The sequence below is a fragment of the Myotis nattereri genome, assembly GCF_964212035.1.
Source record: "Myotis nattereri genome assembly, chromosome: 17".
In the NCBI taxonomy this organism is placed as follows: domain Eukaryota; kingdom Metazoa; phylum Chordata; class Mammalia; order Chiroptera; family Vespertilionidae; genus Myotis; species Myotis nattereri.
This window is the reverse complement of record NC_138092.1, coordinates 51,584,616-51,598,893: the sequence shown is the minus strand read 5'-3', so window position 1 is coordinate 51,598,893 and position 14,278 is coordinate 51,584,616. Positions and strand designations below refer to the sequence as shown.

Sequence of the window (14,278 nt, the reverse complement as noted above, 5' to 3'; positions counted from 1 at the left end):
GTAGTTTCAGAGACCTGGCGTCACACTGTACTTATGTTTGAAGCTTGTCCTGTCACGTAGCATATTACACGAACATTTTACATATTTCCATCTTCTACAGCCTTGTTTTCAGAGCTGCATCCTATTTCAGTCTATGACCGTCATGATCAATTTCCAAATGTGTGCCGGCATTTAACTCTACAAGGAGCATTTTCCTACATCTCTGAAGACGAATGTGAGGTGGGGGGAAGGAATGATGACCTTGGGTTTTATGTCTCGAGAGACTAAATCCATAGTCAAGACAATAACCAACATGAAAAGTAGAGGAAATGAGGAGTTCAGAGACATGAGAGCGATCCCCGACCCCCGACCCCGGAGCTCCCGGCGAGTGCGGCGAGGAGCACTGCGTCCCGAGTCACCTGTGAGCGCTGCGTGGGAGGAAGCTCAGGCGCTGAGGACACAGTCCCACGGGCAGAACTTCCTGGAGAACATGACTCTCAAGCTAAGTCCGGAAGGAGGAATTGGCACGAACCAGGAGGAAATGGCACTCCAGAGAGAGGAGAGCTTGTGCGCTGGGGCAGGGAGCAGGGCTGGTCTGCAGAGCAGAGCGTGCAGAAAAGACAGTGAGTCACCAGCTCGAAAGCCTCAGTATTGTTTAGTCAGTGCAACTCATTAAGTGTTTGGAATACGATGAGCCAGGCACTGTGCTGGGTTCTGGGGACAAACAGCAGTGAAAAAATCAAATAAAAGGGTTGTTCTTGTCCTCCAGGACTCAGTCCACTGCCAGGCTGTTCGCCCAGTGACAGCAGACTCACCAGCCCCAGCACTCGGCTGGTCTGGTGGGACCCACATATCAAGCTTTTAAAAGCTCCCAGATGAGTCTTGCCCAGTTGGTGCGGCTCAGTGGTGGAGCATCCACTCAGGAACCAAGAGGTCCCCTGCTCGATCCCCAGCAGGGGGTGTGCAGGAGGCAGCCGATCCAGGAAGTTTCTCATTGATCTTCCTAGCTCTCTCCCTCCCCCTCTCTCTAAAAATCAATGTAAAAAGAAGCATATTTTAAAAGCTCCCAGGCAATTCTAAAATACAGCCAAAGCTGAGAATCACTGGCTGATGGAAGAGACAAGCAATAAACAAATGAAATAAGCACTAAGGGAAATGACATAAGCACGTACCTCCAACACCTGCTGCTCTCCAAGGGGAACGAAGGCCAGGCGGGTGGGCAATAGAGGGCGGCTGGGCAGGCGGTCGGCATGACCTCCAAAAATCTAACGAGCCGTGAAGACTTGGAGCTGAGGCAGGACGGAGCGTGGCATGTCCAAGTGGCCTGCAGGGCAAAGGGTGAAGGCCACGTCCCGCCCAGTGCTGGGCACGCCAGGGCAGCGGGGGAGACCGTGGACATCAGTCTCGTCCAGGAGAGAGGAGGGAACCGGAGGCCAGTCTTTGGGAACCACGCGTCACAGAAGCTGACTTCCTGGAAGCTCAAGTAAAGGTCAGGGAAGAGGGCCGAGGCCACACCGAAGCGCCCAGTGTTATGGAGGTCAGGGGGGAACCGGAGAGGGCAGCGCGAAGGAGCTGTCAGAGGCTGTGATTGTTGGAAACCGAGAACATACAATCCCACGCAATCCAGTCCCCAAAAGTAGGCAGCTCGGTGATATGAAACCACGAGCATTACAGTGGGCGTGCAAACAGCCCAGCTTAAGGACCCTTTCGGGGCAGTGGCGCCTGGAATGACCCGTCCACGGTGCCCTGGCAGCAGCACTGACGGCCGAGAGGAGGCAGCGGCTCTCCTGCCACTCTGGCTGATTCCTCACTCACGTCACACCCGTCACTCATTGAGCACAGATGCGGGGAGGAAGGGGCTAGGCAGGGGAGCAGAGGCCACAGCGTGTTTCTCTGTTCGGCTTTGAAGAGGGGATCTGAGTCATAGTTGATAATGAGAGATGAAAGCTTGTCACTTGACCAGATTTTAGAAACCTGAGTTACGCTTAGTTTTTGCTTATCATTTCCACAAACCACTGTAGCAAACGGAAAGGAAAAGAGACTCTGATCTTTGGAGGTTGCCTGAGTAACTGAAGAAACGCCAGGGCTCGGGGTTTGCTGACCTGCCTAATCCTCAGGGTCGAGGGGGGCCTCCCTGACCGCGTGGCAGCGGGGCCTGCTTCACAGCGCATCTGGGAGTTTCCCAGGCACGAGTGGCAGGATTATTTGAGTGTCGCAGTGCTCCCAGCAGCCCTGCAAACAGCTTCCCTTGGGACCTGAAACCGTGAGGGTTGCCACCCTCCCCACGCAGCTCTCGCCCCCTGCCTTCCTCCCCATCAGCACACAGCCAGCCTGGGGCGGGGTTTGATCTTGCTTTGCACATGCTCCCAGACCTTGTGCTCTGAGGACTGTCTACTTCACTCGCAAGCTAATTAAACTCGCAGGAAAGGCTTAAATTAGCCTAGAAATATGCAAGCAACCGTGGAAGTTTTGGTTCGTTGATTATGCCAAATCTCCTTGGAAAATTATTGAAATGATCGTTAAAAAATAATTAAAAGTGCTGAACTATATTTAAGCACCCATTATGTACTTCTGCCTCCTGGCAGCTGTAATAACTGCCTTTGAAAAATCACTCCAGCAACTCAAGCCTCACTCCATGCGGAGAATAAGGAATCTGGCCCTGTTCTAATCATTGCTTTTCTGAGTGTCTCTTGGAAAACTAATTTTCAGGTACTTCTAAAAATAATGCATAGCTGCTTTGTTGGTTTCTAAGAGGCTGGTCTTGGTGCTGGAGGCATTGTTGGGTGTGGGCGAGCTGCATGTGTTAGAGCCCAGTGACACGGCGCTGCTGCTGCTAAAGCCGCAGCTGCCAGCCTTCTGCGGTTGCTCAACACGCCAGTGTTCAAGCCTCTACCACCAGTTTTAAATAACTATAGTGATCTCGCTCCTATTTGGCCTCACTGGGGTTACTGCAAGAATGAATGAGTTGCAGGAGGGTCGAGGGGGAATAAATGGCGCTGGGCTTGGACCTGAGTGGGGTGGTACAGTGCACAGGTGATGTGCTGTGGAATTGTGCACCTGAACATGTATGATCTTGTTAATCAGTGTCACCCCGATATATCGAATGAAAAGGGGGATGAAAGAAAGAAATGAGTTAGTATCTATGAAAGTGCTTTGTAATTATAAAGTAGGATGTTCTGATAGAAGGAATATAGGAATTAAAATAAGGAGCAACATAACTACCAGATATTATGATTTTTAAAAGTACTATGCAAATGCAAAATATTGTTATTAGCATTGATATGGAAATAACCCCAATAAGATCCATCTGTATTGGAAACTTGCTTTGATATGTACATGAGAATAAAGGCATGCTTAACATCCTGCACAGGGAAAATGTAAGCACACTGCCTGCCTCGCTCAGTCAGAAGATGTGTTTTCTGGGCTCTTTCTGCTTCTAATGTCTGTCAAGGGGCTTTGGTCAGTCAGCTAAGCCAATCTGCGCCTTTCCTTTCTGTGAAATGGAAATAATACTTACCCTCCCTTCCTCATAAAGCTAATGGACAGAGGGAATGAGGACTTCAACTGTACAGAGGTTACCTAAGAAGTAGAGTGTACCAATAATTACAACACAACAACAATTCGTGTTCAGGACAACAGCCCCTGGTGTTGAAAGACTTCAAAACTTCCCAGAGAGTGGTTGAGTTGTATCTCCCCCGTTCATAAATGAGTGGCTGTCTCACAATCCTCTCTGCCCTGGCACACAGCGCACATCGCCGCCATGGCAGAGCATAAACTCGAGTCCCCGTTGTTTCATCCTGAGTCAAGGTTAGTGCTTCTGACCTTTTGACAATATCGAGGGGCTCACTTCAAAAATACAACTAAAAGACAAAACGGACATCATCCAGAACCACAGGAAGGCTGGCTGAGTGGAAATTCTACAACTAGAAGGAAAGAGAAAAGCACACTGAGACTCAGAGGAGGTGCGGAAGTAAAGTGCAGAGGTACGGAGGGCTGGCAACTGAGGACACGGTTGTCTTTTTCAATCGGGAGGGAGTCTCAAACTCCGACTGCTCTGAACTCCAGTTCTGCGTGAATCTCTGGGGACCCAGACTCATACTGGGAGAAACTGGACTGTTTGGCATCGGTCAGAACTCAAGGGCTGCTTTCTCTCAGAGGTGCTTACGGTGATTACCAGGACACTGAGACACAGGGCCTCTTAGGGTAGGACTGAGGAGCAGCCATAGCTGCTTGCTACACCCTGTTGATCCCCTAAGACCCCACCCAAGCTGTGCGCAGAAGCTTTTGCATATGAAAGGCCTGGCCCTTTGCAATCTGAAAATTACCTAACAAACTGCAGCTGGGTCAGAGAGACCCAGAACTTCCAAAAGAAGGCCCAAGGCCCCACAGCAGCTTGCATTGCTTCACAGCTGGGCCTCATCTGGGCATCTTCAAACCCCAAACAAAGAAGAGGAATCTGCAGATCTCTCCATAGCTCCTGCTGGGTAGCCTCAGGCAGAGGCTAAATTAGCACCTCCTTTGAGATCCAAGAGCCAGTGTACCCAGTGGTCAGAGTGGGACCATCCAGATTACAACTCCTCAGATCCATAAGGGACACACTCAGGGGGAAGACTCAGTGAGCACCAAAGCCCCACTGAAGCAAGTCTTGCCACAGAAGGGTGTCTCCAGCACAGAAGTCCTCCCACTGCAGACACAGCTGATTCACACAGCCAATTGGCCTGGAGGTCAATTCCTCCCAGTGATACCTACAATAATCAAGGCTTAACTACAACAAGACTGTGCACAAAGCCCACAAAGGGGTGCACCAAGAGTGTCCACCTCAGGTAATTGGGGAGGTTGAACCACTGGGCCCTATAGGACACCTAGCACAGAAAGGCACTCTATCGACACAGCGAAGCATAAAAAATGCAGAGACAAAGAAACAGATCACAAATGACAGAAATGGAGGAAAGCAAACTACTGGATATAGAGTTCAAAACCACACTTATAAGCTTTTTCAAGAATTTTCTAGAAACCGCCAATAAACTTAATGAGACCCTCAAGAAATCTAGTGAGATCCTCGAGGTTATGAAAAAGGACCAACTAGAAATTAAGCATACACTGACTGAAATAAAGAATATTATACAGAGTTCCAACAGCAGACTAGAGGATTGCAAGAACCAAGTCAATGATTTGAAATACGAAGGAGCAAAAAACATCCAGCCGGAAAAACAAAAAGAAAAAAGAATCCAAAAATATGAAGATAGTGTAAGGAGCCTCTGGGACAACTTCAAGTGTACCAACATCTGAATTATGGAGGTGCCAGAAGAAGAGAGAGAGCAAGATATTGAAAACCTATTTGAAGAAATAATGACAGAAAACTTCCCCTACCTGGTGAAAGAAATAGACTTACAAGTTCAGGAAGTGCAAAGAACCCCAAACAAAAGGAATCCAAAGAGGACCACACCAAGACACATCATAATTAAAATGCCAAGAGCAAAAGACAAAGAGAGAATCTTAAAAGCAGCAAGAGAAAGAAAGTCAGTTACCTACGAGGGAGTACGCATACGACTGTCAGCTGATTTCTAAACAGAAACTTTGCAGGCCAGAAGGGAGTGGCAAGAAATATTCAAAGTGATGAATACCAAGAACCTACAACCAAGATTACTTTATCCAGCAAAGCTATCATTCAGAACTGAAGGCCAGATAAAGAGCTTCACAGATAAGGAAAAGCTAAAGGAGTTCATCACCACCAAACCAGTATTATATGAAATGCTGAAAGGTATCCTTTAAGAAGAGGAAGAAGAAGAAAAAGGTAAAGATACAAATTATGAACAACAAATACACGTTTATCAACAAGTGAATCTAAAAATGAAGTGAATAAATAATCTGATGAACAGAATAAACTAGTGAATATAATAGAATCAGGGGCATATTAAGGGAATGGACTAAGTATTCTTGCGGGGGGCGGGGGGGGGGGGGAGGCGTGTGGGGGATGCGGGAAGAGCCTGGACAAAAATCGAGCACCTATGGATGAGGACAGTGGGGGGGGGGGGGGAGTAAGGGCAGAGGGTGGGGTGGGAACCGGGTGGAGGGGAGCTATGGGGGGAAAAAAGAGAAACAACTGTAATAATCTGAACAATAAAGATTTAATTTAAAAAAAAAAGCTAATATCGAGGGGCTATTACCCAAATAGTTTGCCTAGGGTTGTGCAAACTGGCTCATTCCGCGTCGAACAGCCTTTCGTGGCCCAGATGCCACTTAGGTCTCTTGTAAGACATTCATTCTTCCTGCCTCTTGGAGTGAGAAGGAACATTTCGAGGGTCCACCCCACCCACTGGCTTGGTGATTCGTCTGAGTCAATGTAAAGTTATCATTATGGCTGAAGAGTTATTGCAGCAACGCACACGGCACAGGGATGGTAGGAAAGACATGCGCAGGCAAAGGCTAGAGCAATCAGGAGCAGGCCTCCTGGGCCTCCTTCCGAGAGGGTCACCTGGGTGGGTTTTCTCCAGCTTGAGCAGTAGTCATAGAGCAAAATATCTCCACAGAGAGAGGCCCATCTGAGTGTCGGGATCCACTGTGGGGGTTTTAATCAGTTTTTATTTTTCAATTATAGTTGAAATATTGTATGAGTTTTGGGTGTACAACATAGTGGTTAGACACGTATAACTTACAAAGCGATCGCCCTTGGTGAGTCTAGTACCCACTTGGCCCCATACATGGTTTTTGTTCTGCTGGTTCATTTGTTTTTTAGATTCAATTGTTGATAGCTATGTATTTATTGCCATTTTATTGTTCTTAAATGAGGCTGGTCACAGAGCTACAGGACCAACCATGGTTTAGACTCCAAAGTAGATGCCAAGTACGCCTCACACATCTCTCCTTCCATTAAACAGCGCTGACAGCGGGAGTGTCCTGCCACTGTGCCTTGGGCACCAGAGTAATGCCTTCCCCCGGGCTGTGGAAGCAGGCAGGGTCCTGCCTGCGCCAAGAGCCCCTGGATAAGCAGGAACCCGCCGCACTCACACTTTGCTCTCGGCATGGAGCAAGGATGGCAGCATAAACAGCCCCGTTTCTGAAGCCAGGCCCGGTGCTGTAGGCAGAAGTCAGGCTGAGGAGTCATGGTTGTAGCGCAGGTGCTTCGGGGAGACCAGGCGCCTTCTCCAAAGCAAAGCAGTGCTCACGGCACCGGCGTGGCCACGCTGACAGCCAGGTCTCCCTCTGCCGCCGCTCCCGGAGCGAGTGCTGGCTGAGCTGCACCCACGCGCCCGGGCGTCACTGCTCATAGGTCCTAGTAACTTCCTTCCACATTCTGTGTCACCCAGTGGCTGTACTGCCCCAGGCCTCCAGGCGACTGCTTTTCCATTGGTGTTTCTTCCTCCTTCTTCTCCATGTTTTCCTCTAGAAGAGTTTCTGTTTCCTCGTTTGGGGAGTAACTGTCAGGAATAAAGTTCCTCTTTATGTCTGGCGCACAGGGAGAAATCGGCAAGGAAATGTACATCGTGCAGCAGGGGGAAGTCCGGGTTCTTGGAGGCGCCCATGAAGCTCAAGTTCTGGTCACTCTGAAGGCTGGGACAGTGTTCGGAGAAATCAGGTACCTGAAAGACACCTCCAACCACAGTCCGCCGCTTGTCATAAAAGAAAAATCTTAGGTCACAAACCTTGTAAGGTTCCTGCTTCCACTTATTACAGGTCTGACTTGCGAGAGCGTTGGGAAAACAGGGACTTGCGCGTTCCCAGGTGCCCCCTGCCTCCCCCAGAGACTTGGCCCCGGCAGCTCTGCAGTCCCAAGGCCTGGGTCGTGCTAGTCAGGTGGAGGCTGCGGAGGTGTTGGAAGAAGGAATGAGTGAGTAGTGAGAGGAAGTGAGAGCTCACTGTTGTCGGACTTATTTTTCTTATTTTTTAAGCAAGCAAGCGTTTACAGAAGCCAAAATAGCAGGGTAAACGTTTCAAACAGCAGTTTTCTATAAGATGGTGCTTCCAGACGGCCCCCTTCTCTTGCCCTTGGATGTCAGACATAAGCACCGCTGGTTCTTGGGTTTTTGACCCAGACCTGGCTTAGCCCATCAGCTCCCAGTCCTCCCGTCCTCGGGCCTCTGGCTCAGGCTATTGCGCATCAGCTTTCCTGGGTCCCCAGCTTGCTTATGGCAGGGTCTGAGGCTCCCGGCTTCTGGGAGCCGGTTTGCATTACAGGCACATATACCCCCTCCTACACAAAGTTAGTATAGTTGTTGCTTGTTAGTTACATAACACAAACTCAGGTTCAAAAGTTCTCAGCCAGAAATTTACCCAAAGCACCATTGTCATAATTGAATATCAGGCGTCTATAAACACTATGTCTGTCTAAAGATGATCAGATACCTACAGCAGGCGTTCACAGGTGGCCCTGCTTCCTGAAAGAGAAAGTAACTGTTCAGAGCTGCACTCAATAAATGTGGCACCTCGTCCCAAAGCCGGTGTCCTTTCCAGAAAGCCACACACACTCTAATAACGCTCCTCTTGCCCAGCCTCCCTGTGCGGAAACACGCGGGCGCTCAGTGGATGCATGATGGACGTGAAAACCAAAAGGTCCTTAGGCTTGTATCTGAGGTCCCGGCACTCAGAGGAGGAACTAGAATTGGAGCCAGTCCTTGTTCCCTGGACACTAATCACTAGTCCCGTGTGTCCCCAGCAGTGCTCCTTCCGAAACCGTGTGGGGTGGCACGCATTTAGGGATCCCCTTTCTAAGCTGCTTAATGAGTGAGGCTTTTTATGGTGGAATGCTGGACAAGTGTTTGTGAAGGGGGTACTATTTTAAACGGTGCTGAGAGAGTTTGGGAAAAATGCATTTGGCAACTTCTTTGTTCAAAAACTCATCACGCACTGCAAATGTGTAACCTGTAGGCAAGGTTAATTAAAGCTGGAGAAATCTAAAAATAACCTGGCACTTAAACATGTGACTCCCGTTCTGCTGTCATAATCTGACAGCACAGACACACTCGCAGCTCCAAACTAAGCTTCCCATGGCCACCTAGCTTAGTTGTGTTATGTAACTAAGCTCCCCATGGCCACCTGGCTCTGCCTGACCACTGCACCCCTGTCCAAGGTGACCGGTGGGAAGAAATAGGTTCATCCAAGCATCGAGTCTTCAAATATTAGCATCCATTCCATAGAGGAAAAGGCAGAAAGATAGATAGGAAGGTGGGTAGATGCATGACTGAAGAGATGATTGTGGTGATAGATGGTAGACAGGTAAGTAGATAATAGAAAGATTGATTAATGGATGATATGTAGGTAAGTAAATAGATAGAAAGGTAGGTAAATAACTAATAAATTGATTGGTGTATGATATATACTAATAGAGATTGATTAATGGGTAATAAATAGGTAAGTAAATAGAAAAATAGATAAATAGCTAATATACTGATTGATGGATGATATATAGATAAATAGATAATAGATAGAGATAGAGAGATAGATAGATAGATAGATAGATAGATAGATAAACATTTATTTTGCTTCCTTAAAGAAAAGGTGAAGGCAGAGCCTGTCTTGGGGAGAACCTCAGGAAAGGACTAAAATGTCCATGTTTTGCCATGGAGCAATACATTTAAAATGTGAAACAACTGAGCAAGAGAAGTAGGCGTTAACATGGCCAACATGTACACTTTCTGTGTTGGAGGAGTAGCTCCATTCTGGAGCGGCCTGGCTAGTCCTGCACCAAGTTCAATGTGCAGTGCAGGTGCAGGCCCTGTCTGTGCCTCAAGGTGGCCTGCATTAGGTAGCACCCTCTTCTGCCTCCTCGGGCTTTAATGGAGCATTTTATATGATTCCATCTTCTCTCCTCCCTTAGCATAGCAATCACACTCCCTTCAAAAGAGTTTGGTGGTGGTCCTAGAGCTGCAGTACACATTCTAAATGGAGTTAAGTCTCCCTTCACACAACGCTGGACGGTTTACGGGTGTGCGCAGCCTCGGAACCGTGCCCCAGCTCTCCCTCCGGCCTCGGGACACTGGGCGGCCCTTTCCCTTACCCACGTGCTGGAGTTGCCTTTTAGATCAATCAGGATTAAGAGAAATAAAATGTTTTAGATTATGTTACCGCCATTTGCTCCTTCTCCGCGTCCTTCCATTCTCTCCGAAGACCTGCGTTTCTAACCTGTTATCCTTTCGACATTCCTTGCAGAGTAGTTCTGCTAATGTTGACATTCCTCGTTTTTGTTTTTCCTGACGAAATCTTTGTGTCTCCTTCACTTTCAAAGGACAATTTCACTGCACAGAGAATTCTGGTGGGTGGCCATCCCACTGTCTTCTCACTTGCACAGTTTGGGATAAAGTGTCTGCTGCTGTCGTCTTTATCTTTGTTCCTCCTGCTCTTTTCAAGGTTTTCTTTGTTTTGGGTGTATTGCCGTTTTAATATGATATGTCGAGGGACAGAGTTTCTTGGGTAGTTTTTATGCTCAGTAACCCCTTAGTTTTCTGGATCTGTGGTCCGGTGTCTGTCATTAATTTGGAAACTTCTTTGCCATCACTGCTTCAAGTCTTTCTTTAGTATTAGAGAATGGTGTCTGCTTATGTACAGACCACAGGAATTCTGAAGGTCCCACATGCTTGGTTAGTTTGTTCACAATTAGCAGCCAGTCGTCCGGGATGCTCCCTTTCTGCAGCAGCAGCTGGAGGAGGGCACGTTGTCTACAGTCAGCCCTCAGGCTAAGAGTCATGCAGCTCCCGCCCTCCCCCCACCACCCCCCACAGACTGTGTTTATTTGTGTGGCCTCCTTTCTCCGCGTCTGACTGGCTGGCTCTGCGACATTCAGTCTGTGTTATCGCCTCACTGCATAGCCAGCAGTGTTGTTTCTTTTAAAACATTTGAGATATGTTTTTTTCTTGCCTTGGTTTCAAAGATCAAGCCTAATTTCCCAAGTTACTGGTGAATGGTAGTATTTTTGTTCACCGGTGTGTTTTGTGTGTGTGTGTGTTGTTGGCTATTTTTGGGGGGAAGGGGAGGGCGGGAATTGGCTGTTCACCTGTTTTATTCATTTATTCACTCTATGTTGGTTACTTCCCGCATGCAAAACGCTCAGCTATGTCTCTGAGGAATATAAATACCAGAATTCAGTGACATTCGAGTGGGACGTTGTATGCGAGTGACTTGGCTACAGAGCAGTTGGGATACTGAGAAATGAGGTGATCTGGGAGGTGAGGGTGGGAAGGGATGGGACTCACCTGATGTATCCAGGCATCACTGAGGTGGTTGGGGGTGAGGGTGGGAAGGGATGGGACTCACCTGATGTAACCAGGCATCACTGAGGTGATTGTGGGTGAGGGTGGGAAGGGATGGGACTCACCTGATGTAACCAGGCATCACTGAGATTTGATGTCTGCGCAGTCAGAGCCTGGAGGAAACCAGAAGGTGCACTTCAGCCAGGTAACTAGGAAGCTTTTAGTAAAGGAAAGACAGGAGGGAGGGAGAATCTAAGAGCGTTTCCATGCTGGGGTGGGGACAACGGGGGCAGTCACGGGAACCCTGAGGGCCTGTTAGGCCAGGAGCCCTCAGGAGCAGGGATCTGGTGGGAACAGCCTTCTAAGCTGGCCCTGAGGGGAGGGCAGGGAGGAATGCTGCAGCCCCACTTATCCTGGTCGTCCTCCTTGGCGGAGCCCACAGGGCAAGGCATGCCCGCAGAGTCAGCCTCCCAGTGCAAAGGGGGAGCAGAGGGTGGAAAGTGGGTCCAGAAAAACCAAGGGGACACAGTCCAGACTGCATTCCTGGGACCTGGCGGAGTCCCACAGGCGCTGAGGGGCCCCGTCCCTGATGGGAGGCCGAGCTGAGCGGGGCAACCTTTGGAGGCTCGGGGCTCAGTGGGCTGAGTTCTCGCCAACAGGGAGCCATCTCTGCAGCAGAGGATGGTTAGGGTTTGATTTATTTTTAAGATTTTGGTGGGGAAAGAGGAAGACTGCCCTCTCTCTCTCTCTCTCTCAGCCTCCTGGCAGCGACAGGAAGCCGCCGGACCGCCAGCGTGGTAGCCCACGGCTTCGTGCACCTTCTCGCCCTGGACAGGAAGGCCCTTCGGGAAACCCTGGTGCATTACCCAGACTCGGAAAAGCTCCTCATGGAGAAAGCCAGGTGTGCCCCACGCCCCCCTAGAGGCGTCGCTCTCCATCCCCGAGGAGACCGTGCGGGGAGGGCGGGCAGCCTTGTCCACAATACCACACGCACATGGAGCAGTGCTGTGGGTTGTGCATGGGGCCATGGGCCGAGCAAGGCCACGCCGGTGCCCCCAAGCCAACCCCCATCACACGCCTGCCCACAGGGCACTACTCGGCCGCGACCTCTCCCACACAAGGACTTGCCTTCCTCTTCCCACCAAGACCAGAGACACCCGAGCCCTGTGGACTCTCAGAGAGCGAACCACGCAGGTGAGAAGGGACTGCGGCCCAGGGAGACCTGGCCCAATGCACCCCCATCCCAGCGCACCCCCACCTACCCGCTCCCACCTATCCGGCTCCCACTTACTGGTTCAGAGGAGTCGGTTGGAGAAGAGAGACTGGAGTTTCTCCCTGAGACTTCCCCACAGATGGAAAACCACACTTTCTATAGTATTGTTATGGCGTTCGGTTAATACTTTTTATTTAAAAACTAGAGACCTGGTACACAAAATTTGTGCACTGGGTGGGGGGGCAGCTCCTTTGGTGAGTAGGATTGGGCTGAAACCGGCTCTCTGACATCCCCCGAGGGGTCCCAGATTGTGAGAGGGCACAGGCCAGGCTGAGGGACCCCACCGGGCTGGGGTGGGAAGCGGGAGGTTGGCCAGCTGGGGAGGGACCACCGGAGGGCTCCAGGGTGTGCCCAGCCCAGCTCACTCAGTCCTGATCGGCAGGACCCCAGCAGCAAGCTAACCTACTGGTTGGAGTGTCTGCCCCCTGGTGGTCAGTGCATGTCATAGCAACTGGTCGACTGGACTGTCTGCCCCCTGATGGTCAGTGCACATCATAGCGAGTGGTTGAGCAGCCTTAGCTTATCATTAGCATATTACGCTTTGATTGGTTGAACGGATGACCAGATGACCGGACACTTAGCATATGTTAGGCTTTTATTATATAGGATATTTAAAATGCTATCTTTATAAAGTAACTAAGTAAATATTTTAAAAGTGAAGCAAGGAGGCTTGAGCACCTAACTGAGAGAGTGAGGACGCGGGGAAAAGGATGCTGGGGGACAGAAACCTGGCCCAGCCTGCACTGCCCGCTCCCTGCACTCGCAGCTCAGCGACCGCACTCTGGGCCAGCTCAGCGCCCCATCAGCCCTGCCCGGTGGCCATCCTTAGCTTCCACTGCAGTGTCCTTGGTTATGATTTCAATACCAACTCTTTACAACTGCTTCTTCCAGGAAAACAGCGAGTCCTCCACAGGAGGAGAGGGCAGAGGACGAGGCTGTGAAGATGCAGGAAGAGCTGCGGAGGGACCACCAGGCAGGTCCGGATGCAGAGCAGGTGCTGTCCCCACAGAGGACAGGCTCCCGTTGGTCAGAAGGACAGCGTCACCCAGCTGAGCCTCCCGCCTCTCCCACACCATCCCCGCAGCTCCTGCCAGGGAGAGGAGGAGGTGCTGACCATGGCAGTCGGGGAAAGGGCTCTGAATGAGCGTCGGAGAACCTTAGATGCACCCTCGCTGGTTCCCAAAGACACTGTCCCCAGGATTGTGGCTTCCGCTCACGAGGAGGAAGACCTCACCAGGCCCTGAGAAGCCACAGGCCAATCAGATCTTCATTTCTCTATTATTATTATTATTATTATTTATTACTATTATTATTATTAAATTTGGGGGACTTTGCTGCTAGGACTCCCCGAGCATGTGACTTTACACAGTGGCCACAAGATTAGTTCTCTGCTGTCAGGAGCTGCGTGCAGCTGGTGTTTCTCCTAATTGTATGTGGCAGGTTTTTCTCCTCCCACTTTTCTTGGTGTTTCTTCTCTTCATTTGATTGGCTTGGTCTTGGCTCTGACTTACCAACCTTTTCCCTTAAAAACATGTTTTGTGTTAAGGCTTTGTGTGGCGCTGCTCACCTCTCTTACACATCGTGCAACAGCACATTGCAGGGAGTCCTGTTTGTAGGGGCTGTGATGCTTTCACTCAAAGGAGGTGAAGGGTCACCAGATGTCAGCTCCACCAGCAGCTGGGCCTGAGGGGAAGCAGTGGGGGAGCGGGGCTGTGAGCTGCCCTGAGAGCAGGGGTCAGCAGGACTCACAGCCCCGAGAACATCACCGAAGCAACATGCTAAGTGCCCATGCCCTTTGCTGAAGAAGCAGACGATAGTGTTTTCCCTCAAACCTTCTGATCAA

At 50.0% G+C, this 14,278-nt stretch overlaps 1 protein-coding gene across 1 annotated transcript in view; it reads left to right on the top strand.

The window, feature by feature from the left end:
- CNGB3 (cyclic nucleotide gated channel subunit beta 3) overlaps nt 1-13,679 on the top strand; it is a gene marked incomplete at both ends in the record, with an annotated part of 113,793 nt that extends 100,114 nt beyond the window's left edge. Inside the window, 5 exons of the mRNA XM_081111518.1 lie at nt 7,437-7,555; nt 11,920-12,063; nt 12,251-12,356; nt 13,327-13,412; nt 13,520-13,679. Of these exons, the coding sequence (XP_080967644.1) occupies nt 7,437-7,555; nt 11,920-12,063; nt 12,251-12,356; nt 13,327-13,412; nt 13,520-13,679 (615 nt within the window). The remainder of the gene's footprint in view (nt 1-7,436; nt 7,556-11,919; nt 12,064-12,250; nt 12,357-13,326; nt 13,413-13,519) is intronic.
- Between the last annotated feature and the right edge of the window lie 599 nt (nt 13,680-14,278).